Source organism: Piliocolobus tephrosceles, chromosome 8, assembly GCF_002776525.5.
Source record: "Piliocolobus tephrosceles isolate RC106 chromosome 8, ASM277652v3, whole genome shotgun sequence".
Taxonomy (NCBI): Eukaryota; Metazoa; Chordata; class Mammalia; order Primates; family Cercopithecidae; genus Piliocolobus; species Piliocolobus tephrosceles.
In genome coordinates this window covers 119036696-119062168 of record NC_045441.1, presented here as the reverse complement: position 1 = coordinate 119062168, position 25473 = coordinate 119036696, and the positions used below count along the sequence as shown (strand labels likewise).

Below are 25473 nucleotides of genomic sequence, written 5' to 3'. Positions count from 1 at the left end.
GGTGTCTTGCTCAGTGGCCCCAGCTGGAATACAGTGGCATTATCGTAACTCATTGTAACCTCTAACATCTGGGCTCAAACCGTCCTCCTGCTTTGGCTTTCTGAGTAGCTGAGACTACAGGCGTAAGCCACTGTGCCTGGCCTCTCTGTAAGTCTTAGGCCCCCTCTTATTCCTCGATTGCTGAATTGTATTACCATCAGCAATCCAAGATAACTCAAGATAACTCAACTTGAGATAACTCAAGCCAGAAACCTTGGAATCATCCTTGGTTTGTCCCTCTTCCTTCTCTTTCTGTATCTGTCAGGTCCACCTCAAACATTTCTTAAAAAAATCCTTTTCCTCCTCTGTTTTGAGTTCTGGCCAACCTTATCCTTTGTTGGGAAGGGGACTCCCCTGCCTTCAAAGCATCTAATTTGAACTACGAGCTGATCTACTTCCATGGCATCAGATAAACCAAGCTCATAAGTCTGAAAGGTACAACTGGAAAACCAGCATATAATTTTCATTGTGTACCAGTGTCTCTGCTCCCTGTAGGAAAACATAGTTGGAATCCCATACTATCACTGGAAAGAAGGTTATTTGAGAAGGAATTAGAACAAAAACAATGAGATAAATTAAATGTATAATGGTCTGACACAATCTGATGATGCCACCATCTCATCGTAGATCTTTTGTGACCAGAAAACTCATGTCTATGAACAAAGACGACTTTTTCTTCCCTGTCCAGTTGTCTCAGTGGCCCCTGCCAGTCTTTCTCTTTTTCTTTTGAGACGGAGTCTCGCTCTGTTGCCCAGACTGGAGTGCAGTGGCACAGTCTTGGCTCACTGCAAGCTCCGCCTCCCAGGTTCACGCCATTCTCCTGTCTCAGCCTCCCAAGTAGTTGAGACTACAGGTGCCCACCACCACGCCCGGCTAATTTTTTGTATTTTTAGTAGAGATGGGGTTTCACCGTGTTAGCCAGGATGGTCTAAATCTCCTGACCTCGTGATCCTCCTGCCTCGGCCTCCCAAAGTGCTGGGATTACAGGCGTGAGCCACCACGCCCAGCCATCTTTCTCTTTTTCATTCTTCTTCTGTGCTTGCAGGGGTGACCCTTTTATGAGATACCTGGATTGTTTGCATGTCTGAATACATTGATTCTGGCTGTACTTGAATCTTGCTATGTGGGAAACCAGATTTTCTCTTTCAAATGGCTTGTACTCCCCTCAGTCATTGTGTGTTGATCTCCAGTTGAACTCTGAGGGGCCATCTTACTTCATGTCCTTGGAAAACACTTCACTGTAGCTGCCATGTAAGAGCAAAATGCTAATCTTCCATTGCATTTAGCCAGCATCACCACTCTTGAAAACACCTTTGGCTTCCCCACCTCTTGGATTAAGACAGGAGCACCTTCCGTGTGCCTCCTCAGCACTGCTGGGTGACCCTCATATCACTCTCATTTTCCTTTTTGGTAATTTATTGATTGTTCATTTCCCCCACTAAACTTGGAGCTTTCAGAGGGCAGATGCTCTCTTATTTCCAGATCCTACTGTCTAGCATAGTGCCTGGCACCTACTCACACTATTCATTTAACCAGTTTCTGTTGAGCATCCACTGACACTTAGCTGAGGCTAGGCACTCAGCTAAATGTCAGGAATAAAGGCAAATAAGGTTCTTGCCCTCTTGGAACTCGAATTTCGTTTGAGGTGAGGGAGGATGTAAGAAGACAAAATAGTACTGATGATAAAACCTACAAGGAAATAGACAGTAGAGTGAGGTAGAGAATAATTGGAATGGTCCGTTGGGCATGTACTTCAGGTGATGGGAAGGTCTCTAAGAAAGTGCCGTTTAGACACACCATAAAGGCCTGGTGCAGTGGCTTACACTGTTAATTCCAGCACTTTGGAAAGCCAAGGCAGGAGGACCCTTAAGGTCAGGAGTTTGAGAACAGCCTGGCCAACATAGCGAGATCCCCATCTCTATTAAAAAAAAAAAAGACACACCATAAAGTATAAGAATCAGCAAGCTATCTGTTGAAACAGGGAAATAAGGGCTGGGCAGAAGAAACAGCCATTGCAAAGGCCCTGGGGAGGAAGAGAGCTTATTGTGTTTGAGGAAATGAAAGAAGACCAGTGTGTCTAGAAAGGTAGAGAGAAGAACGTGGCAGACTGAGACCATTTCAGGCGTATTGTGGGCTTGGATGAGTGAAATTAGACAGCTGTCGATACAGTGAGTGATTCACATACTTTAGATTCATTTGGAACTAGGACTATTATAACTTGGGATTCTAAATGTTAATTTTGCACATTCTTTTCTGGACTGTTAATACTCAAAAATAATGATTGAAAGATAACTTATAATTTATTATTTTTTAAGAGACAGAGTGTCACTCTGTTGCCGAGGCTGGAATAGAGATGCCAGCATAGCTGCCTGTAGCCTTGAACTCCTGGGCTCAAGGGATCCTCCCATTTCAACCTCCTCAGTAGCTTGGATAACAGGTGTGTAACACTGTGCTCAGCTAGTTTTGTTTTGTTTTTTAAATAATAGAGATGGGGTCTTGCTTTGTTGTCTAGGCTAGTCTCGAATTCCTGGGCTCAAGCAATCCTCCTGCCTTGGCCTCCCAAAGTGCTGGGATTACAGACGTGAGCCACCACACGCAGCCATAGTTTTAAAATTTTTGTAGGTATGGCGTCTTGCTGTGTTGCCCAGGCTGGTCTCAAACTCCTGGCCTCAAGTGGTCCCCGGACCTGGGTCTCCTAAAGTGTTGGGATTACAGGCAGAAGCCACTATGCCTGGCTGAGAATTTCAGTCTTTATGTGAAATATATCCTAGAGTTATAGGCACTCTTAAGAAGTTCCTTTTCTTGTCTGAATTTCTATCCCTCAGGAGCCTGGAATAAAGCTATATTGAGAGTTTTCTGTGTCATATTGAGAATTTTCACGTGGTCTTATTAACAGTTGTTGCATTCTGCTTGTTGATCTATTTTAGCACAACTGTTGAAATAAATACTATTCATTTAATGCCACATTCTTATCTGAAAATCAGTTCAAGGATAAGCACAGCTGAGTCATTTAAGCTTGTATGAGTACAGTTTTTGAACTTCGTGGATAGTGCTTTAAACTAGTGTTTAGATTCTCTGTAGGTGCAAGGCTTCTTTCCTCCCCTGCTCTCACACATTCTGTCCCCTTGGCTGCACTGGGTTGCATATGCATTATTGGGGTTAATGGGAAGCCAAATGCAGAGCAGGGAGCCACAGTGAGTAGCAGCTCTACGACTCAATAGCAGTCTGACCTTGGACAGGGTTGCAGCCCGACAATGTATTCATTTTTTATAATGGAAACAATACTTTCATGATAGGAATGTTGAGAGGATTAGATGATGTAACATATGTAAGACACTAACACCTCTTGATAGAGGCTTGGTAAATATTTGGCACCTGTTAATCCTCAGTTTCCCCATAGGGTGAATATGTTTATCCCCACTTTTGTAAATGGTAGCGGGAGGCAAGGCTTAGAGAACATTTCACTTGTCTTAGGCTGGTGCTTCTCAGTCACTGGGGACTCTTGTTAAAATGCAGATTTTGATTCGGTTAGTCTGAAACTGGGGTGCAGTGTATTAATTTCTAACAAGCTCCTCCACCTTAAGTAGGTAGGCCCTAGGCTACTTAACCTAGGAAATGGGGCAGATGGGCCTCAAACCCAGGTTTGCTCTACTCCAAAGCCTTCCCCCGTCCCATGGAGCCTCCCTTATTCTCACTTGTGCAATGGGCTTTTTGTTTGAGATGGAGTCTCGCTCTGTTGCCCAGGCTGGAGTGCAATGGCACGATCTCGGCTCACTGAAACCTCCGCCTCCCAGGTCCAAGCAATTCTCCTGCCTCAGCCTCCCAAGTAGCTAGGATTGCAGGTACCTGCCACCATGCCCAGCTAATTTTTTGTATTTTTAGTAGAGACGGGGTTTTGCCATGTTGGCCAAAACCAACATGGCTGGTCTTGACCTTGTGACCTCAGGTGATCTGCCTGCCTCAGCCTCCCAAAGTGCTGAGATTACAGCTGTGAGCCACTGTGCCCGGCCATGTAATGGGTTTTGTTAAGAGGCTTGTATTTAATCACTCCTTAGACTACTAAGATCTGAAGTTACATTTTTTTATTCATTTGCTCAGCCTTTACTTAGAACTCTTTGTATGCTGAGTTCCCTTTTTGAAGATCTACTTTGAAAGAAGTAGGACTAGGTGAAAACGGGTTAATACTACTTAATGTTGTCTGTTGGACAATTACTTGTTGTCTCATCGTGTTAAATATGCCCCATTTTTCTTCTCTGCCCCACACCCCACCCACCACCACCAAACTTACTCCTGCTACTTCTGCCCACCTTTTATTTTTGTTAGAACAGTGTCATTGGTCGGGTGCGGTGACTCACACCTATAACGCCAGCTCTTTGGGAGGCTGAGGTGGGTGGATTACTTGAGGTCAAGAGTTTGAGACCAGCCTGGCCAACATGGTGAAACCTCATCTCAACTAAAAATACAAAAAATTAGCTAGATGTGGTGACAGGCACCTGTAATCCCAGCTATTCAGGAGGCCGAGGCAGGAGAATCCCTTGAACTCGGGAGGCGGAAGTTACAGTGAGCTGAGATCGCACATTGCACTCCAGCCTGGGCAACAAGAGCAAAACTCCATCTCAAAAAAAAAAAAAAAAAAAAAGTATCATCATCTACTAGATTGGAAATATCAGATGATATTGAGTCTTTCTTCTCCCTCATATGCAATTAGTCATCCAGTTTTTTAGTTCTTCAAAATCTCGTTGAAATGTGGCTTCCCCTCCAGCCAGTCTGCTGCCTGTCAGAGCTTACCTGTCTGTGCATTAGCCCCCACCGACATCTCTCCTACCAGCGTCTCCCCGTGGCGCTGTGCAGTCTCGCTGTTGGTCACCTTCCTAATCAGAACAAGCCTGAGTGTGCCACACTCCTCTCCAGAAACCTTGTGGTCTTGATAGAGAGAGGCAAATCAGGTGGCTCAAAGAACAGACTTGCCTGGGCTCCTGTCCTCCCTCCACAACTCACCAGCCGCAAATAGTGAGAAAGGTACATTTGCTGGGGAAAACATTTAAATACAAATACTCATCTTGATGTGTTTAAACATGTTGAGACAGAACCTGAGTTGAGGAACAAATTAAGGATAGATACATTGGTTTCTTATTAATTTCATGTTTAAGACAGTGCTTATTGCCTTGAGGAAAAATACTGTAAAGAAAAAGAAAACGCCGGCTCATGCCTGTAATCCCAACACTTTGGGAGGCCAAGATGGGCAGATCACAAGGTCAGGAGATTGAGACCATCCTGGCTAACATGGTGAAACCCCGTCTCTACTAAAAATACAAAAAAATTAGCTGGGCGTGGTGACAGGCACCTGTAGTCTCAGCTACTCAAGAGATTGAGGCAGGAGAATGGCGTGAGACCAGGAGGCAGAGCTTGCAGTGAGTGGAGATCGCGCCACTGCTCTCCAGCCTGGGTGTCAGAGCGAGACTCTGTCTCAAAAAAAAGGAAAAGAAAAGAAAAAGAAAACTTAATCATATAATACTATGTGGCTCAGAAGTGAATATTTACATGGTCATAATATAATCTCTAAATAGTGATTTGACCAACAATGGTGATGTGATTGTATTCCATGGAGAGGGAGAAGAAACATGGAGTTGAGTTGAAAATCCTGATACTCCAATGTGAGAAAGTTTGAAACTGTAATTTGATAATATTTGAAACTATAAAATCAAATAGTATATACAAATGTTATATAGATATAGAGAATTATCTTCCATGTGTTTGAATTATCTTCTATGGGATCTCACATTTAAGTAGTCAAGGGTAAACTCTATGACTTTTAGCAAATTGGAGAGTAACATATGTGTTACATTAATGTTGAATATTGAGGTAATTAAATCCATGTCATTATTTTGTGAGAACACATTATTTTGTGTGCTGTAATAGCACAGTAGTTTGGAATAAGGAGCTATTTGACATATCAGGTCCGCCTAAGAAATTAAAACTATAACTTCATATCCTATTTTGGGCATAGATTTATTATTTTAATTTTTTAAATTAAAATTTAAATTAAAAGTGATTTAAATCTAAAATCACTTTGTCGCCCAGCCTGGAGTGCAGTGATGTGATTGCGGGTCACTGCAGTCTCTACTTCCCATTTTCAAGCGATTCTCCTGCCTCAGCCTCCCAAGTAGCTGGGATTACAGTTGTGTGCCACCACACCTGGCTAGTTTTTGTATTTTTAGTAGAGATGGGGTTTTGCCATGTTGGCTAGGCTAGTCTCGTACTCCTCACCTCAAGTAATCCACCAGCCTTGGCCTCCCAAAGTGCTGGAATTACAGGCGTGAGCCATGGCATCCAGCCCTATTGGGGCATAGATTTAGAAGTACAAATACTTTTTAAGTGTTTGAGGTGTAGGTAAAATACTACTCCTTGTTATTTGATTAAGAGGTACTGTATCAGAGTAAACTCTGTCCTTAGTTTTAGTATTTTTCTGATCAGGTTCTGGAGTTAACCTGTCTCACAGGTTAAGTGAGATTTAATTGATGAGCCTTCTCTTTGAGATAGTTGATGAAAGGTGCTTCATATCTTAGTAAGTTTTTGTTTATGAATCCTGAGCACATGGCACGTGTTGTGTTAGAGAAGCAAGAAGGAAGGTCAGTAGAGTGAATCCTTGTGAAAAGCATGCTTTTCCCCGTGGGTCACCTAGCCAGGGCTCTATTGGATTGGTGAACAGCCTGAGAGAAAAAAAGCACTGAGCAGTTTGAGCTGCATTTGGCAATTGAGGTGGTGTTTAAAGGTGAACTTTGTTTTACTATAAAAGCTTTAATACCAGTATTGGTGAGAGCATGAGGGAAACAGGTCTGCTCATGTGATGGTAGTTAGAAAGTAACTGGGTGCAACCTTTTTGAAGGATGTTTAGGCATTTTGTATCAAAATTAGGGATACAGCCCTTTGAATAGAAGTTCCACTTCTAGAAATTGCAAACAGATACTTGAAAAAATATACCAACAGACATGTACTGGGATGTTTATTGTAACTAATAGCAAAAAACAACAACAACAACAAAACAGACAACAGCCTTCCTATTCACTAATGGATATGAAATTATGGATAGGTAAATTATGGTATATGGACATTATGCAAGCACTAAAAAAAGGAGTTTAAATCTGTATGTCCTCAAACATATCCTCCATGGATGCATGGGCAGAGGTATTTGCAGAACAGTTTGTACCTACATGTCTTTGTGTATGTGATGACGTGGATGTGTGTGTATATAAACATTTCTATGGAAAGTGCATAGGCAGTGGTAGTATCTAGGCAGTGGGACTAGAAGTTGCGGGGTGGAAAGGCTATTTTAAGCCCCAGTCATGTTTTTAAAAGACAAGAAAAACGGGCCTGATCTGAAAGACAAGAAGAAAAACGGGCCTGATCTGAAAGACAAGAAGAAAAACGGGCCTGATCTGAAAGACAAGAAGAAAAACGGGCCTGATCTAAAAGATAAGAAGAAAAACGGGCCAACACTTGATCTGATGAGGTTATTTGGTTGTATTGAAGGTGCTCTCGTGTCTTTCAGGAGGGACTCTCCTCTGCACTGTGCCCTCTGATTGCAGCACCAACACATCTCACATGGTGGCACCTGAACCTATCAGTTCTACTTGTCTCCGTGGTGCAAACACAAGAGAAGGAAACTCAATAGTTTTGTCACCTTTTCAATGTCAAGTTTTCTTACTATACATACATCCATTGTTGTGTATGTGTCTAGGTTTGTTTTCTGTTGTTTTGCTAAATAGCTTGATTTTTTTCATATTATTCAATTATTTAGGAAGTCCTACTTCTTGTGAGAAACTTGATTTTTAATTTCCTTCTCATACTTCGTAACAATACAGCCTTTATTCTTATTGTTGATGCATATTTAAATCTCAAACTTCTACTTAAGTGATTAGGTTGGTTTCCATACTGTTTATTTATCACTTCCATATGTCCTAATTGTACCTGACAGATCATTTCTTAACTGTGTGTTAATCATTTCTGTTGGTCTTGAGCTAGCAGTTTTGCTAACATGGCAGCGTGGCTTTTTCTCTGAGATCTATCACCTGTTAGTAGTATGATGCTGAAAATAGCTCTACGACTCTTGTAACATTGCACACCTAGATACAGTCTACTTTCACCTCCCTTGACTTTCCAGGGTTTTCTTGCTTATTTACTCATATTGATGTGATTTTCTTATGGTAGGGTGTTTCTTTAAAGCAGTTCTTTTCCGTAAAATAATTCATTTCTTTTGCTTTTACTATGGACTTTTTAAAAAAACAGCATTCTGGTTTCTGTTGAAAGTTTTTAATCCCATTTCTTCCATCCTGAATGTTAATAAAGATAATAAATACAGACAGCTTATAATAGCTATTTGAACATATTATCAAATAAGGCATTTTTCTATTAACTACACTTCTGTATAGTTTTTAAGCAGAATTTCAATCAAGAAGACACTGCTATTTTTCCATATCTCTTTAGATTACTTTTTGATTTTTTAAAACACTGTTTATACAAGTTTTTATCAAACTTCCAACAGATAATGGGTACTGCCTCTCATAAATCTTCCAAAGGGACAATGGAAGCTGGGCCCAGTTGAATAAAGACATATCTATTTGTTTTGGAACGCAGAGACTCTGCGTGTAGATTGCATTTAGCATTCTGTCTAGTGTATCCATATGTAGTTTTGCTTTTTTCAGAATAAAACCTTGACAGTAATTTTGAACCTGTTACTTTCTTTTTGCATGTATTGCTTTAAAAAGTCCGAACTCTAGGCCGGGCACGGTGGCTCAAGCCTGTAATCCCAGCACTTTGGGAGGCCAAGATGGGCGGATCATGAGGTCAGGAGATCGAGACCATCCTGGCTAACACGGTGAAACCCCGTCTCTACTAAAAAAGTCCGAACTCTAATGTTCTCTTCCCCTTTTAAAGTTTTATGAAATCAAGGTTAAATTGATATAGTGCCACTTAATATTTGATGCCTGTTATGCCTAATGAACTTGAAGTAGTAAAGGGAGCAGCAGGGGTCAGCCACTCATGTTATGCAAGATAACTAGAGATCGAGCGGGCTATGATTAGAGCTTTAGACTAGGGGGTTCTAACCTGTTTATAAGAGCAAACTTATTGTTTATATATGCATATGTGTTACCTTTTCCTTTTTCCTATGAATTCATAGGTATTTATATTTGAATTTTAAGAATTTTCTTGATATTATATTATAGAAGTCATTAAGATAGAGGCGATCAATCTCTAGAGACATTAACTGGTAATTAGCCAGTATAGGGAAGGAAAGGAAGACGAGGCATGGTCCGGTTTGTGGACTGGGTCTTCGAGTAAGTGGCTCCATAACTTTGGGGTGTGCTGAATATAATGTAAGAGGAAGAGGGTGATGGCATATCTAGCATCTCTTCCTGCTTATTTTTTATGATCCATTATTCACACTTTGATCATCTTTATCTGCTGAATGGGTACCACAGCTTGGTATTTATTTATTATCACCTACCACTCTACAAGTAACTATTTGTCACTATGAAGAATGCCAAAAAAAAAAATTTCCTCGTAAAATTTAACTGCTTACTGTGAATGATTCATTTATGCCTGAATAAAATGTCTGTGAGTAGAGATTTTTATGCACTGACTTAGCTAAATGCTATCTTCATTGAGTAGCATTGCAGTCTATATGTCAAGTTAGAGTAAAAACTATATTTAAAATGGAAAATAAAAGGGCCAGCCAAGGTGACTCACACCTATAATCCCAGCACTTTGGGAGCCTGAGGTAGAAGGATCACTTGAGACCAGTAGTTTGAGACTACTCTGGGCAACATAAGGAGACCTCATCTATACAAGAACTAAAAAATGAGCCTGATGCACTGATGTGTGCCTGTAATCCCAGCTACCGGGGTGGCTGAGGTGGGAGGATCGTTTGAACCTGGGAGGGTCGAGGCTGCAGTGAGCTGAGTCAAGATCTCGCCACTGGACTCCAGCCTGGGCAACAGAGTGAGACACTGTTTCAGTCAATCAGTAAATAAATAAATAAATACAATGAAAATAAAATGAAAAATGGAAGCAGTGTTCTTAAAGTTTTTTTTTTTTTTTTTAGACGGAGTCTCACTCTGTCACCCAGCCTGGAGTGCAGTAGTGTGATCTCGGCTCACTGCAACGTCTGCCTCTTAAGATTCGAGTGATTCTTCTGCCTCAGCCTCTGGAGTAGCCGGGATTACAGGTGCCCCGCCACCACATCCAGCTAATTTTTTGTATTTTTTAGTAGAGACAGGGTTTTGCCACGTTGGAGGCTGGTCTTGAACTCCTAACCTCAGGTGATCCACCTGCCTTGACTCCCAGAGTGCTGGAATTACAGGCGTGAGCTACAACACCCGGCCAAGATTTTTCAAGGAACACTGGGAACTTGAATACCAAAGACACTACATAGATACTCCATAAAGTCATATTAAATTTAGCTTTTTATTGAGAAGTTGCTTTGTGTTGAGCACTCTGGGTGGTGTAGCAAAGACACATACAGCCCAAAAGGGGAAGTAGGATTTTTTTGTTGTTGTTTTTGAGACAGAGTCTTGCTTTATCGCCCAGGCTGGAGTGCAGTGGTGCGATCTTGCCTCACTGCAAGCTCCACCTCCCGGGTTCACACCATTCTCCTGGCTCAGCTTCCTGAGTAGCTGGGACTACAGGCGCCTGGCTAATTTTTTTGTATTTTTAGTAGAGATGGAGTTTCACTGTGTTAGCCAGGATGGTCTCAATCTCCTGACCTCATGATCCACCTGCCTCGGCCTCCCAAAGTGCCGGGATTACAGGCGTGAGCCACTGTGTCCGGCCTAGTAGGATGTTTTTAAATAGATATTTTGGGGAGGGGGAATTGGGGGGAAGATAAATAAATGTTTTCATTAGGATTTTGCAGAGGGCCACCTGATTATTTGTATGTCTTTGTATCATTTATGGGGAAATTATATGTTGCCTATGACTTGGAAGTTTTCAAAGTGAGTTGCTCTTGTCATTTTTAAGCTTGTGATTTGTTTTCCTTGTCTTGCCAGCCTCTTGTGATTAGGTAGGTTCTGCCTTTGGAATGACAAAATTCTTCCTGCATGTTTTTCTCATGTGCACAATGGTTTTGTTTCCCCTCCACCCTTAGAATTTGCAGGTCTAGGTCTTACACCTGTGCTTCCCTTCATGTCATAGCCCCCATGTGACAGGTGCTAGAGACTGTGACAGCCATAACTAAATGCCACTTGGGACTTCTGCACAGCATGTCAGATGCACAGCTCATTGTTTGCCTCCAGGCCTACAGTTAACCAGGAAAGATTTTTGTTGTCTAATTATTTTATAATTTCCTGAGAGCAGAAAAAGTGGATTTTGATTAAATACCAGATGTCTTTTAAGGTCCTACCTTCTAAAAGTTTTCCAAAAAGTCTTCAAAACAATTTTTCTAGATTTGGAATTTCATTGTGGACCTGTTAATGTCTCTGAAGTGTCTCATGTCTTGAGAACCTTGTAGGACTTTATTCTCTTTAGTTCAATCCAAGTTTGCAGATTTTAAACTGAATGCTTGACTAGCTGATAGTTATTTGACAGTGAGTGTCAGTCTTTCCATAGAAGTAGGATGTGCTTTGAGAAAAGAAGTTAAAAAAATGATGGGGATGGGCCAGGCACGGTGGCTCAGGCCTGTAATCCCAGCACTTTGGGAGGCTGAGGTCGGTGGATCACCTGAGCTCAGGAGTTCGAGACCAGCCTATCCAACATGGTGAAACCCCATCTCTACTAAAAATACAAAAAATTAACTGGGCATGGTGGTGGGTGCCTGTAATCCCAGCTACTCGGGAGGCTGAGGCAGGAGAATCACTTGAACCCGGGAGGCGGAGGTTGTGTAATTGCAGTATTTTGGGAGGCCGAGGCAGGCGGATCGCCTGAGGTCAGGAGTTCAAGACCAGCCTGGCCAACATGATGAAATACAAAAATACAAAAATTAGCCATGCGTGGTGGCAGGCACCTGTAATCCCTGCTACTTGGGAGGCTGAGGCAGGAGAATCGCTTGAACCTGGGAGACGGAGGTTGCAGTGAGCCGAGACCACACCATTGCACTCTAGCCTGGGCAATAAGAACGAAACTCCGTCTTTAAAATATATATATATATATATATATATATATATATATAATATATAAAATCACTTCATCTGTCTGAGAGGCTAAAATTGTATTAAGGTCTCAGACTGACAACTTCATTCATGTGTTCATCTTATTTTTAAATTTATTTAAATCTATTTATTTTTAAGCGACAGAGTCTATCTTTGTCACCCAGGCTGGAGTTCAGTAGTGTCATCATAGCCTGCTACAGCCTCAAACTCTTGGGCTCCAGCAATCCTCCTGCCTCAGCCTCCAGAGTAGCTGGGACTACAGGCTTGTACCACCCTGCCCAGCTAATTTTTTGGTATTTTTTGTAGAGATGGGGGTCTCACTATGTTGCTCACGCTGGTCTCTAACTTGACTCCTGGGCTCATGTGGTCCTCCCCTGTCAGCCTCCCGACTAGCTAGGGCTATAAGCACGTACTGCCGTGCCTGGCTAAGGTTTAAAAATTTTATTTTTGTAGAGACTGGGTTTTGTTAATGTTGCCTAGGCTGGTCTCAGACTCCTGGCCTCAAGCGATCTTTCTTCTCTTGCTTCCCAAAGTGCTGGGATTATAGGTGTGAGCCACTACACCTGGTCTCATGTTCATTTATAGTCTACTATTTGCTGGGTACTCTTCTGTGAACAAAATAAACAATTCCTGCTCTTACGGAGCTTGCACTGCAGTAGGAGATATAAGTAAAATATATAGTATATTGCATGGTGGGAATGTTAGGAGTATGTGGTTGTAAATAGGATATCCCTGAAGGCCTCATTGAGAGGGAGACATTGGAGCACATATGCTTTGTTTACACTTAGAAATTTAGAGCTTGATTTAGAAATTAGAAGATTGATTTGGAGATCCAAGTTTTTGATTTCTTGTGAAAATTAGACACTGTAGCAACGTTGGAGCTTTCTACTGGCTCTGCCAGGTCTATTCAGCTGTGAAGGCCTGTGAGGGCTCTGTTTAATGTCCCATAATTCCTGTGGCTGTTACCTTAGTTGAGGCCTTGAATATTTCTTTTCTACTCTTTTGCTTTGTTTATTCCCACCTTCAGCCACTCCTACACACCACAGTTGGGTTATCTTTGTAAAGCATATGTAGATGCACTGTGCATGGAATACTGTTTCCCTGTTTGCCAGATAAAATATGCACTTCGGAGCCCTCCGTAATCTGGTCTTGGCCTACTTTCTAGTATTCCCTGGGGTCCAGTCATCAAAATAAAAATGTATTGTTCTCATTTTCCCGAATCAGTCCTATACTAAATCTTTGCATTAAATTCCTTCTCCCACCTCGATGTGTCCAAATCACACTCTGTTTAGGACATTTTGTAAATCCTTGCCTTCCAAAGCAGACCATCCCTATCCCTCCCTCCGGGCTGGAAGAAATCTCTCCTACTCCAAGCTATAGTAGTACTTTATGCAAACTCTTTCTGTACTTGTTAATGAACAGATCTCATGTTTGCTTGCTAGACTTCAAACTTCCGGAAGGCAGTCTCTGTGTAGTAGTTTTTGTGGCTGGGCGTGGTGGCTCAAGCCTATAATCCTAGCACTTTGGGAGGCTGACATGAGTGGATCACTTGAGATCAGGAGTTCAAGACCAGCCTGGCCAATGTGGTGAAACTCCATCTCTACTAAAAATACAAAAATTAGCCAAGCATGGTGGCACACTCCTGTAATCCCAGCTACTCGGGAGGCTGAGGCAGGAGAATGACTTGAACCTGGGAGGCAGAGGTTGCAGTGAGCCAAGATCTGGCCACTGTACTCCAGCCTGGGTGACAGAGCCAGACTCCGTCTTAAAAAAAAAAAAAAAAAAAAAAGACAGGGTCTTGCTATGTTGCCCAGGCTGGTCTCTAACTCCTGGGCTCAAACAATCCTCCCACAAACAATCCCTCCTAAAGTGCGAGGATGGCAGGCGTGAGCCACTGCAATGGTCCCTAATTCTTTATACCTATGGATTTCATCACTGATAGAAGCCACTTCCCATTGTCTTTTCTCTATGCTACTTTTTTTTTTCTCTTTACTTAGCAAACCTTTCCCAAGATGTGCTCATTTTCTGAATAGCTTTTATTTCTGCCATTCAATTTCTCTTTTGAATATAAGGCTTCCCCCTCTTCATTTGAAGAACATTAAAAACCCTTAAAATTTTTTCAGCTTCTTATTTCAGTCAGGAGCCTTTCTATTGGATATGACCATTTTTCCTTGTAGTTTAAGAGCATATCTTTGGTTAGGATGTTGCCCAGAGGCTGTTTGTCACGGATATACAGACACATGCTTGTCTTTCTTCTATGTGATTGAATTTTTCATAGACATCCTTATGAAGCCACTTGAACTTGTTTCCTTCAGAATGTTAGCTGTTGATTTACTGTCTTGGCAGAGTATGCTCCTCTTTCAATGTAAAGTCTCTGTTTTTTTGGTTTTTGGTTTTGTTTGTTTTTTGAGGTGGAGTTTCACTCTTGTTGCCCAGGCTGGAATGCAATGGCGTGGTCTCGACTCACCATAACCTCCGCCTCCCAAGTAACTGGGATTACAGGCATGTGCCACAATGCCTGCCTAATTTTGTATTTTTAGTAAAGACGAGGTTTCTCCGTGCTAGTCAGGCTGGTCTCAAACTCCCGACCTGCTTCGGCCTCCCAGAGAGCTGGGATTACAGGCGTGAGCCACCATGCCCAGCCAGTCTTTGCTTTCTTAAATACTGGATCACTTGCTATTTTTTGTCTTCTTCAGACTGTTATATTTCAGGAAAACTTAGATTGTTTCATAAATGTTCAAGAGAGGCCGGGCACGGGCCTCATTAATAGTATCACCTTTGGCTGGGCGTGGTGGCTCACGCCTGTAATACCAACACTTTGGGAGGCCAAGGCGGGTGGATCACGAGGTCAGGAGTTTAAGACCAGCCTGACCAACGTGGTGAAACCCTGTCTGTACTAAAAATACAAAAATAAGCCAGGTGTGGTGGTGCGCACCTGTAATCCCAGCTACGCGGGAGACTGAAGCAGGAGAATCACTTGAACCTGCGAGGCAGAGATTATGGTGAGCTGAGATCGCGCCACTGCTCTCCAGCCTGGGTGACAGAGCAAGACTCCGTCTCAAAAAAAAAAAAAAAGTTCAAGAGAGCTCTAGTAGCTAAATTCTAGTTCTAGTTCTTGTTCTTAGCTCTAGTAGCTAAGCTTTATGTCTCTACAAAGCTAAACTTTTGATGATAACTATGTTATTAGGTTTTTAAAGAACTTTTACTGTATTATGGAAAACTTAAAAATAGCAAGAACAGTGTAACAAATTACCATGTGCCACTGGGACTCGATCATTAATGTGGGATTCGATCATTAACGTGGGATTCGATCATTAACACTGCCAGCCCACTACTGTTTTTCTATACCTCTCCTACTCACACTAGCAAATCCTAGATACATTTTTATTAGTAAATATTTCCATTTATGTCTCTAAAAGAGAAGGATTCCTTGTAAACATGTCCCCCCAAAGCACTGTTTTTGTGATACTTACATATTAATGGATTAACAGACGTATCTTTTTTTTACCAAAAAAAAAAAAAAAAGGAAAAAAAACCAAACCAGGTAGTGAAAGTTGCCAAGTTTCTTCAGCTTTCCTAGTGTGATTATTCTCCAGGAGAGTGGGAAACAGGTGGGTCCGAACACAGAAATCCACATGGCTTGCTTCTGCCCTCTGACAGACGCACGTTCTTTATGCCAGGGCCTCGTTCCCTTCCACACAGCTCAGGGAGGGCACCCTTTTATTTTATGAACACGTTATCAGTAAGTTTAGGTCTCTGAATGGTCCTTGACCTGTTATTGTCAATCCTAAGGCCCAGACTTCGCCTTTGGCTTCCTTTCTGGAAAGTTTCAGAACTGGATAAAAATCACTTGTAAAACTCTGATAGACATATTTTGCCAAGAATGTCATTTATCTCTTGACAGTTTGGCATTTGCCTTTAAATATTAGATTGTGTAATCATAATGGCATTTCAGGGAAAATAATGTGAGTGGTGGCACTTTAAAAAGTGAAATGGACTTGGGTTCTTGGGAATGTTAATCATTATTCTACACAAAATGTTGATACACCTGAATAGTTAAATGCTAAGTGGGTATAAAGCAGTATTTGTGAATAAGATCAAAAAAGGTGAGTATAAAATGTGATTTATGGGTTTATTTAATGAGTTTTTACCAGAACAGTGTATGAAGGATATTTTGTATTTTTAAACTGTGAAGCAGAGAAAGTAATGAGGAATCTTCTAGTGAGTCCCACCAGTCTCCCAGCCTGACCAGCACGTCCAGAAATAGATCATTATTTTTGTCATTTTAACCTGCCTTCTTACTGCCTTCCTTGCCCTTGACTTTGCAGCAGAGAGGAGAAAGAAACTCGTGGTCTCTCCCATAAATACACGTGGTAACAGCAGAGAAGTAATTATTATATTTTTTGTGGCGAGTCATTCATTCAGTGGTGATGGAATGGCTTATTTTTAATGCAGTGTTTTTCTTTAGACTAAACCTAAATTCTTTTTTCTATCTCATTTAGTGTCTGTACCATTCCAAGGCAGCATAAAGTTAGCATAGCTTCTCATTTTACCAGTTTGGTAAAAGTTTTAAAGATTTAGTTCAGTTTGCTTTTGGGTTTTCATATGAGGTAGACTATGAGAACTCTTTATGATGTGATATATAAAAACAACCCCATTGTATCTGGCATGTGGGCTGTACTGGGGATCATGGGAAAGAGAAGGCTTGGAGAATCTTCTTTATAAAATAGATGAAAGTTTGGACTAAATTCCAAACAAACCACAAAATGAAAGGAACCTCGTTTTATCACATCCAGGTAAAGGATAGAAAAGGTATCTTCAGTTTTCCCAGAAGTGACATCCACAAGGACAATTCGTGATTTTAAACGATTAAAAGTAATTGCTGTAGATCAGTGTCATTCATAGCAAATTAGTTCTTATCGATGGAGAATGCTGCATCTGTGGATTTTTATGTTATAAAATTAGTTTAGGACTTCTTTTGTTAAAGTCGTTTAATCTTCTGCACTACTCCATTCTTTCATTATCCTTGTCAGTTTTAAGGGCTGGAATATCTTTGTACAACTAAATTCAGTTGACTTCTGGATACCCAAGTTGAACAGACACCACATACATTAGTGGAGCTCTGGTTGGAAAGGGCCCTAGTAGACATTACTAGTAGCCTACTGCATATAGTTTGTGTTTTTTGGCTTTTTTTTTTTTTTTTTAAGAGAAGTTCTCACTCTGTCTTTCAGGCTGGAGTGGAGTGGTACAATCATAACTTATTGCAACCTCAAACTCCTAGGCTCAAACAATCCTCCTGCCTTAGGCCTTCCAAAGTGCTGGGATTATAGGTATGAGCCAGTGCAGCCAGCCACCTATTGTATAAATGGCTTATAAGTCATTTCACCTGGCTAGGCATGGTGGCTCATGCCTATAATCCCAACACTCTGGGAAGCCAAGGTGGGAGGATCACTTGAGCCCAGGAGTTCAAGACCAGCGTGGGCAAAGAGAGAGACGCTGTCTCTACAAAAACTAAAAAAAATTAGCTTGGTATGATGGTGCCCACTGTAGTCCCAGCTAGGGGGAAGTAGAGGTGGGAGGATCACTGGGAGGTAGAGACTGCAGTGAGCCATGATCATGCTACTGCACTCCAACCTGAATGACAGAGTGAGACTCTAGCTCAAAAAAAAAAAAAAAAAAAGGAACAGTAATTCATTGAACCAGTTTCTTATTAATAAATGTTTAGACTGTTTCCATTTTTAAACTTCAAATATTCCAGTAAACATATACGCAGATTTATCAGAAACATGTATTTCTGTAAACTTTTTATTAAAGAATAACATAAATACAAAAAGTACAGAAATTTTTATTCTTTTTTTTAATTTATTTTTTCAAGACAGAGTCACACTGTCACCCAGGCTGGACTGCAGTGGTGCAATTTCGGCTCACTGCAACCTCTGCCTCCTGGATTCAAGTGATTCTCCTGCTTCAGCCTCCCGAGTTGCTGGGATTATAGGTGCACACCACCACACCTGGCTAATTTTTGTAGAGAAATTATTTCTGTAATTCATTGATGAAATCTGTAAAGCCCATACATTTATGTGTATCAAATTCATTCTTTTTTCTTTTTTTTTTTTTAAGTTACATTTTTTTGAGACGGAGTCTCACTCTGTTGCCCAGGCTGGAGTACAGTGGTGGAATCTCAGCTCACTGCAACTTCTGCCTTCCGGATTCAAGTGATTCTCCTGTTTCAGCCTCCTGAATAGCTGGGACTACAGGCACCCGCCACCATGCCCAGCTAATTTTTATATTTTTAGTAGAGACAGGGTTTCACCAATGTTGGCCAGGCTGGTCTCAAACTCCTGATCTCAAGTGATCCGCCTGCCTTGGCCCCGCAAACTGCTGGGAGTACAGGTGTGAGCCACTGTGCCCAGTCTATTTTTCTTTTTTAATGCTTTGTAATTTTCTTTTGGGTAACATACTACAGCTTATTCTTTTTGCCATTGACGAACATTTGGATTGTCTCCAGTTTTTGGATGTTACAAATAGTCCTGTGAACATTCTTAAACATGGGTTTCGGTGAATGTAACTATCCATACGTATTGGGCGTATCTCCGGGAGTAGCACTGACAGGCATAGGGTATGCATATGTGCAGGATTAGTACTGCCAGCAGTTTTTCAAAGTGGGTGAAACCATATCACACTCCCACCAGCAGTGTCTGACTATTTTTAAAAAATAACTTCATATAAGTAAAATGTGAATAGAAGAGTAAATTCATTTTAAGTGTTGGAATAGAGTGCTAGATTTGTCCTCAGAAGTACTAATTCATAGTCCACTGAACACTGGATTTTATCCAGCTCTTCTGTTGTTTTCATTGTTTATAATGAAAAAGTATCTTTTTAAACTTCTTTAATGAGTTGGACTTTTTTATACTTCAGTTTTACCCATTTCAGTTTTCTTGACTTGGATGTTCTGGCCTTTTCTTTGTTGGGGTATTTGTATTTTTTTCTTACTGCTTTGTAGTAACTTATTTTAAAAATCCACGTTTTTGTCTTCCTAGTTTGTCCTTTGTCTTTTATAGTATAGAAGTGTTTTCCATGTCTGTTTTCTTTAAGGACTGTATTATTGATATTTAATTTTATTTTAACTGGATTTGCTTTTTTTTTTTAACCTTGACACAAGGATGCCTTTTTAAAAAACTTTAAAAATTTTAAACATGTTATACTTTTACTTACTACATTAACTTTAACTTTGGAATATTTTGCAGGATGTCAGAGGGTGACTGGTCAGAGTAGGCATGCATGTGTCATTTTTTTTTTTTGAGACGGAGTCTTGCTCTGTGGCCCAGGCTGGAGTGCAGTGGCCGAATCTCAGCTCACCGCAAGCTCTGCCTCCCGGGTTTACACCATTCTCCTGCCTCAGCCTCCTGAGTAGCTGGGACTACAGGCGCCCGCCACCTCGCCCGGCTAGTTTTTTGTATTTTTTAGTAGAGACAGGGTTTCACCGTGTTAGCCAGGATGGTCTCGATCTCCTGACCTCATGATCCGCCCGTCTCGGCCTCCCAAAGTGCTGGGATTACAGGCTTGAGCCACCGCGCCCGGCCGCATGTGTCATTTGACCAAGCAAGAAATAAAGCCAATTTTCCTATGTGGACAGTATTGAATCCTTTCAGTGTGCATGTTTCAAAGGTAGTTATCATTTAGAAAAGAATTAGATCAAATTAGCCTAGACTGAACTATCTTATTTACATACCTCTTGTGGATACTATTCAGGGCTCTTGAGCAAGGACTTTACCAGAATTACACCTGGCCTCTTGCAGTCAGTTCTGTGTCCCGTTGGACACAGTCTTGGAGTGCCAAATATTTAATTTCGGATCTTTAAAAATATTTATGAGATTATTAAAACTTTTTAAATGTTTCTATTTTGTGTAACAGTATATAATTTGCACTGCCGATGAAGAAATATGAGACCGGTTTATCATGTTTTCCTTTTTAATGTTACAGTGGGATTTGAGAGCTTCCCAAAGCCTCTGTCACCTAAAATCCCTACTGAGAGAATCATTTTTGGATTTTACCACAAAGCAGATACATAGAACAGATTTTAAACCAGTAGTCCTCTCTTCCAATATGGATTAATTTGGTTTCTAGAATTGAATCTTAGCACCTTAAAGGGGCAAGGATCTCAGGAGTAGGTAAGTTTTAGAGGAAGGGAGTACAGCCATGTTACCCCTCTGTGATTAGAGCCCTGAAGCATACCAAACCTTGAGGCAAGTCTGAAGAAGGTGGAGTTTGGGGGGCGGTGAAAACAAATGCTCTGGATGAGATCTGAAAAAAATTTTTTTTGTTTTGTTGGTCTTTTGCATTTGGCAGTACTGCTTGTGGCAAGGTTGTATCATTAACTGTGTTGATTATTCCATAAGCCAAGGAGACAATTGTAGGACCTCTCTTTAGTAAATCCCTTGTTTTAGGAGCATAGCATTTCCAGTGTAGGGGAATTTGTATTTTGGTGAACATTTGAATTTGACTAAAGGGAATACTGGGTTGATATGACAGGCTCATTAGGGATAGATTGAGGAGGAGAGGGTAGAAAGGGAGAGAAAAGCTAAAATTAAGCACGTATTTTTCTTGTATATTTTTTATTTTATTTTTGAGACTGAGTCTTACCCTATCACCCAGGCTGGAGTGCAGTGGTGCGATCTTGGCTCACTGCAACCTCCGCCTCCCAAGTTCAAGCAGTCCTCCTGCCACAGCTTCCTGAGTAGCTGGGACTACAGGCATGCACCACCATGCCTGGATAATTTTTGTATTTTTTAGTAGAGATGGGGTTTCGCCATATTGGCCAGGCTTGTCTCGAACTCCTGATCTCAGGTGATCCACCTGCCTCTGCCTCCTAAAGTGTTGGGATTACAGGCATGAGCTGCTGCGTCTGGCCAGTTTTTTATGTATGTAGGCAAAATGCAGTCTTACACATTTTACATGTTTAACCTGTCTAATCCTCACAAAAATCCTATGAAATGCTGTTTTCCCAATTTGCAAAGAGAAAACAAGACTCAGGGAATAAATTGACATTATTTTGGCTAGGCTCAAAAACTCAGTAAATGGCAGTCCTGGGATTTGAACAGCTGTCTCTGAATCCAAAGCTCATGTGTATTCTTCTCACAAGAGTATATAGCCTCCTAAACTACCAGAATTATTATGTATATTTTATCAATGTCCTGCCAAATTTTGGTAACACTTTAAGTGGCATATCCTGGGGGTGTTATTGGTAATTCTGCCAGGTACTGTAAAGCCTGTGTAATTTCCTTTACCATCCACCTTAGCATTGAGAGTAAACATGAGGTTACGATCCTGGGAGGACTCAATGAATTTGTAGTGAAGTTTTATGGACCACAAGGAAGTAAGTACATGTGTTGGTATGTGTTCTTCTATTACAATCTTTTACTCTATTTCTTAATAGAATATCAGAGACAGATGGTAGCATGCATAGTTTCTGAAAAACAAGTTTAGTTGGACTCTGGAACCAGTGAGGAAATATTTCTCTTATCACAATGACTTTATATATAGTCGTCCCTTGATATCTGCAGGGAATTGGTTCCAGGACCACCTCATACCAAAATTCACAGATGCTCAAGTTCCTATATAAGATGACATAGAATTTGCATGTAACCTACACACATCCTCCCATGTCCTTTAAATTATCTCTAGATTACTTGTAATACCTAACACAATACAAATGTTATGTAAGTAGTTGTTATACTATATTTTATTTATTTTTTAAGTGAAGGAGTCGTATTCTGTCACCCAGACTGGAGTGCAGTGGCACGATCGTGGCTCACTGCAACCTCCACTTCCTGGGTTCAAGCAATTCTCCTGCCTCAGCCTCCCAAGTAGCTGGTACTACAGGTGCCCAGCTCATTTTTGTATTTTAGTACAGACAGGGTTTCACCATGTTGGCCAGGCTGGTCTTGAACTCCTAACCTCAGGTGATCCACCCACCTCGGCCTCCCAAAGTGCTGGGATTAAGGTGTGAGCCACCACACTTGGCCTTTTTTATATTTTTTTTGGTGTTATTTTTAATTGTATTGTTTTTTATTATTGTTTGGATTTTTTTTCTTGAATATTTTTTATCTGTGATTGGTTGAATCCAGGAGTGTGGAACCTGCAGATATAGAGGGCTGACTGTAGTTTTCTCTTTATCTCTGTGTGACAGTACTAGACATGAGTTGTAAATTCTGGGTTTTGTTATGGATGGCCACGTGGATGGTTTCCAGGAAATGTTTTTTGTTGTTTTCTTTTTGTCCTTGGAGGGGGGATGAATATGGGGTTTATTGAGATACGAGGGAAAGTAACATGGCTATTACTTACCAAATAATTGAATAGTGTTTAGTACTTTTGAAGAATCAAGTAAATTGCAGGAGAGAATGAATCTGTTTATTTTTTAACTCTGGATCTTCCCAAGAAAAGTATCTTAATCTGAACATGATGCACCTACTGATTGTAATAGATCCCTGACTCTTGAAGGAATTAATTTGGAAGGTTTTCAGAAGATTAGGGGATAATGTTTAATTTACACTCAGATTTATTTCTAATTTGGAGACGCAGTTCTGATGAACATTTTTACTTTTATTTCAGCACCATATGAAGGCGGAGTATGGAAAGTTAGAGTGGACCTACCTGATAAATACCCTTTCAAATCTCCATCTATAGGTATGTGACTACTTGGTTTTTCTCCTTAGAGAGTTTTGAAATCTAAGGGGAAAAAAATCCTGCATTTCAGGGGAGATAATTCCAGAAATGGCTATCTAATTGAATTTTTCCTTTTTTTGGCTTTGGTTAATTAATCAGTGACTTCTGGGGGGAACTTCTATAAAGTGTTAGAAGACATTTAAATATACCCTTTGCATAATTATAATGACCATTACTTTAGATTTTTGTCTTTCAATGTCAGATTAAACCAGCTTTCAGGCCCCACTGTCCTTTAAGCTGTTAGCAGGAAAATAATAAACATATCCTAAGTCTAATTTTGAATGCCAGATTGCAAGAATGAATGTTATATAGTATGTGTTTTAATCCTATCATTTTCAGAAATCCTCCCTAGATCCTACTTTGCTTTTTTGTTCAGTCCAATTCTGGGTACCTTACAATTAAATGACCCTTTGTAGTCTTCCCACCTCCAGTCTTTTCACCCCCCTAAACAGCAGAAGAAAGAATAGAAACCTCAGTGGAGTTGTACAAAGAGGTACTTTCTCCTCACCTTCGTCTCCCTTTACCTTAATGGGTAATGTTATTTACCTGTCACCCCCATTGAGGCACTCAGTGACAGATCTATCTGATTGAAGGTTGACACCTTTAAATATTTGGAGACTGTAGAATGGTAGTAATTTAGTTAATTTAAACCAACGTTTCTTTTTTTGCTTCACTTTATACATGTCTTTAAAATATTATAAAATGTTGACCAATTTTAAGTAAGAACAATAAAATTATAATATATTGAGCATTCTCTGACAGACTAAGCCTCATGTTCAGAATTGCCAGAGTTCAAACATTTTGCTACTGCTGTGGGCTGTCGGCTGTCTTTTTTTTCTTTCTTTTTTTTTTTTTGAGACAGAGTCTTGCTCTGTCGCCCGGGCTGGAGTGAGTGGCACGACCTCAGCTCACTGCAAGCTCTGCCTCCCGGGTTCACACCATTCTCCTGCTTCAGCCTCCCGAGTAGCTGGGACTACAGGTACCCCTCACCACACCCAGCTAATTTTTTGTATTTTTAGTAGAGACGGAGTTTCACCATGTTAGCCAGCATGGTCTCGATCTCCTGACCTCGTGATCCGCCCACCTCAGCCTCCCAAAGTGCAGGGATTACAGGCGTGAACCACTGCGCCCAGCTGCTGTGGGCTGTCTTAAGAAGTATTGCCCGATCTCTTGGAGTCTAGACCACCCCCCCACTACACCCCTACTCCTAACCAATTGAATCAGAAATTTATTTCTTGCTACAGGGGCCTCTAAGTTTCAGCATTGTGAATGGTAAAGTGGGACTGGAGCTGTGAGGTGTTGAGCCTTTGAGAAAACCCCCGAGCACATCTGACTTAGCACCTGTATAGGTGTAGAATGTATACGCCTTTACACCCTCTCCTTTTGAGAGGGCTTTTCTGTTGTGTTGGTGGTTCCCTGTCCCCAGTTCATTCATCTTCTAACTTTAGGGTGTTTCTGTCTATTCAGCCATTTAAAACTCTTATGCTGTTTAGTGATATGAATTTAAAGCCTTTATAGAAGTCCAAACCATGCAAGTTCATTCAGGTATATTTCATAAATACCTACTTACCTAAAGGCTAAAAACTGGCATGCTAAGTCTGGTTTTGTTAACCGCACATTCCTAGTCAGAAAGGAAACAGTAGAGCTTGTTGAAACTAACAGTGAACTTACAGAAATGCAATTTCACATCCTGTAGAAATGTAGTTATTTCTCAGACCTATCTTAATGTATTTTTCTAGGTAATATGATTATCTCATCATAACTTTCTAGTTAATAATGTCTAAACTTTAGGTGTTGCGCCGGGCGTGGTGGCTCAAGCCTGTAATCCCAGCACTTTGGGAGGCCGAGACAGGTGGATCACAAGGTCAGGAGATCGAGACCATCCTGGCTAACACGGTGAAACCCCGTCTCTACTAAAAAAAATACAAAAAACTAGCTGGGCGTGGTGGCGGGCACCTGTAGTCCCAGCTACTTGGGAGGCCAAGGCAGGAGAATGGCGTAAACCTGGGAGGCAGAGCTTGCAGTGAGCTGAGATCCGGCCACTGCACTCCAGCCTGGGCGACAGAGCAAGACTCTGCCTCAAACAAAAAAACAAAACTTTAGGTGTTGCTTATTTATTAACTAATGACACAAAAAGCCTGCATGCTTTCTTAAATTAATGATGCAATATGAAATTTGGTTTGGACAAATGACTCAGCTAATTTAACTTCTTCATAATTTTTTCTTTTACCTTTCTGTATCCTTTCAAGACTTGATAATGCCTACAAATGTGTATCATCTTCTCTTAGGGAAGTAGATTTAGCTGAAATATTTGTACAAGCTGTTCTTGTTTCCTCCAGAGGAAGGTTGCATAAGAGAGTTTCAGTCAGTTGTGAGGGTGACCCATTTTCAGGTCATCAACAATGTAATTACTGTTGAGATGTGCTTTAAGCATTTGGAAAGATTGTGGCTCACTTAGAAAAGGCAAGGATTCCTTTTTGAGTTGCATAAATAGGTGTAAAATTATACAGAAGGGCGAGGAGGTAAGATAAACCCAATCTCAACATTCTTTTTAAATCTTGCACCT

General features: G+C 40.9%; 1 protein-coding gene across 4 annotated transcripts in view; it reads left to right on the top strand.

The window, feature by feature from the left end:
* UBE2H (ubiquitin conjugating enzyme E2 H) overlaps positions 1 to 25473 on the top strand; it is a 120008-nt gene that overhangs the window by 47252 nt on the left and 47283 nt on the right. For 2 of the 4 annotated variants that reach the window (XM_023207871.3, XM_023207869.2), the window contains exons 2-3: positions 21482 to 21558; positions 22794 to 22868. In XM_023207871.3, the coding sequence (XP_023063639.1) occupies positions 21482 to 21558; positions 22794 to 22868 (152 nt within the window). Of the gene's footprint in view, positions 1 to 21481; positions 21559 to 22793; positions 22869 to 25405; positions 25430 to 25473 lie in introns of those variants that run through there. The other 2 variants (XM_023207872.2, XM_023207874.2) reach the window with 2 other exon arrangements.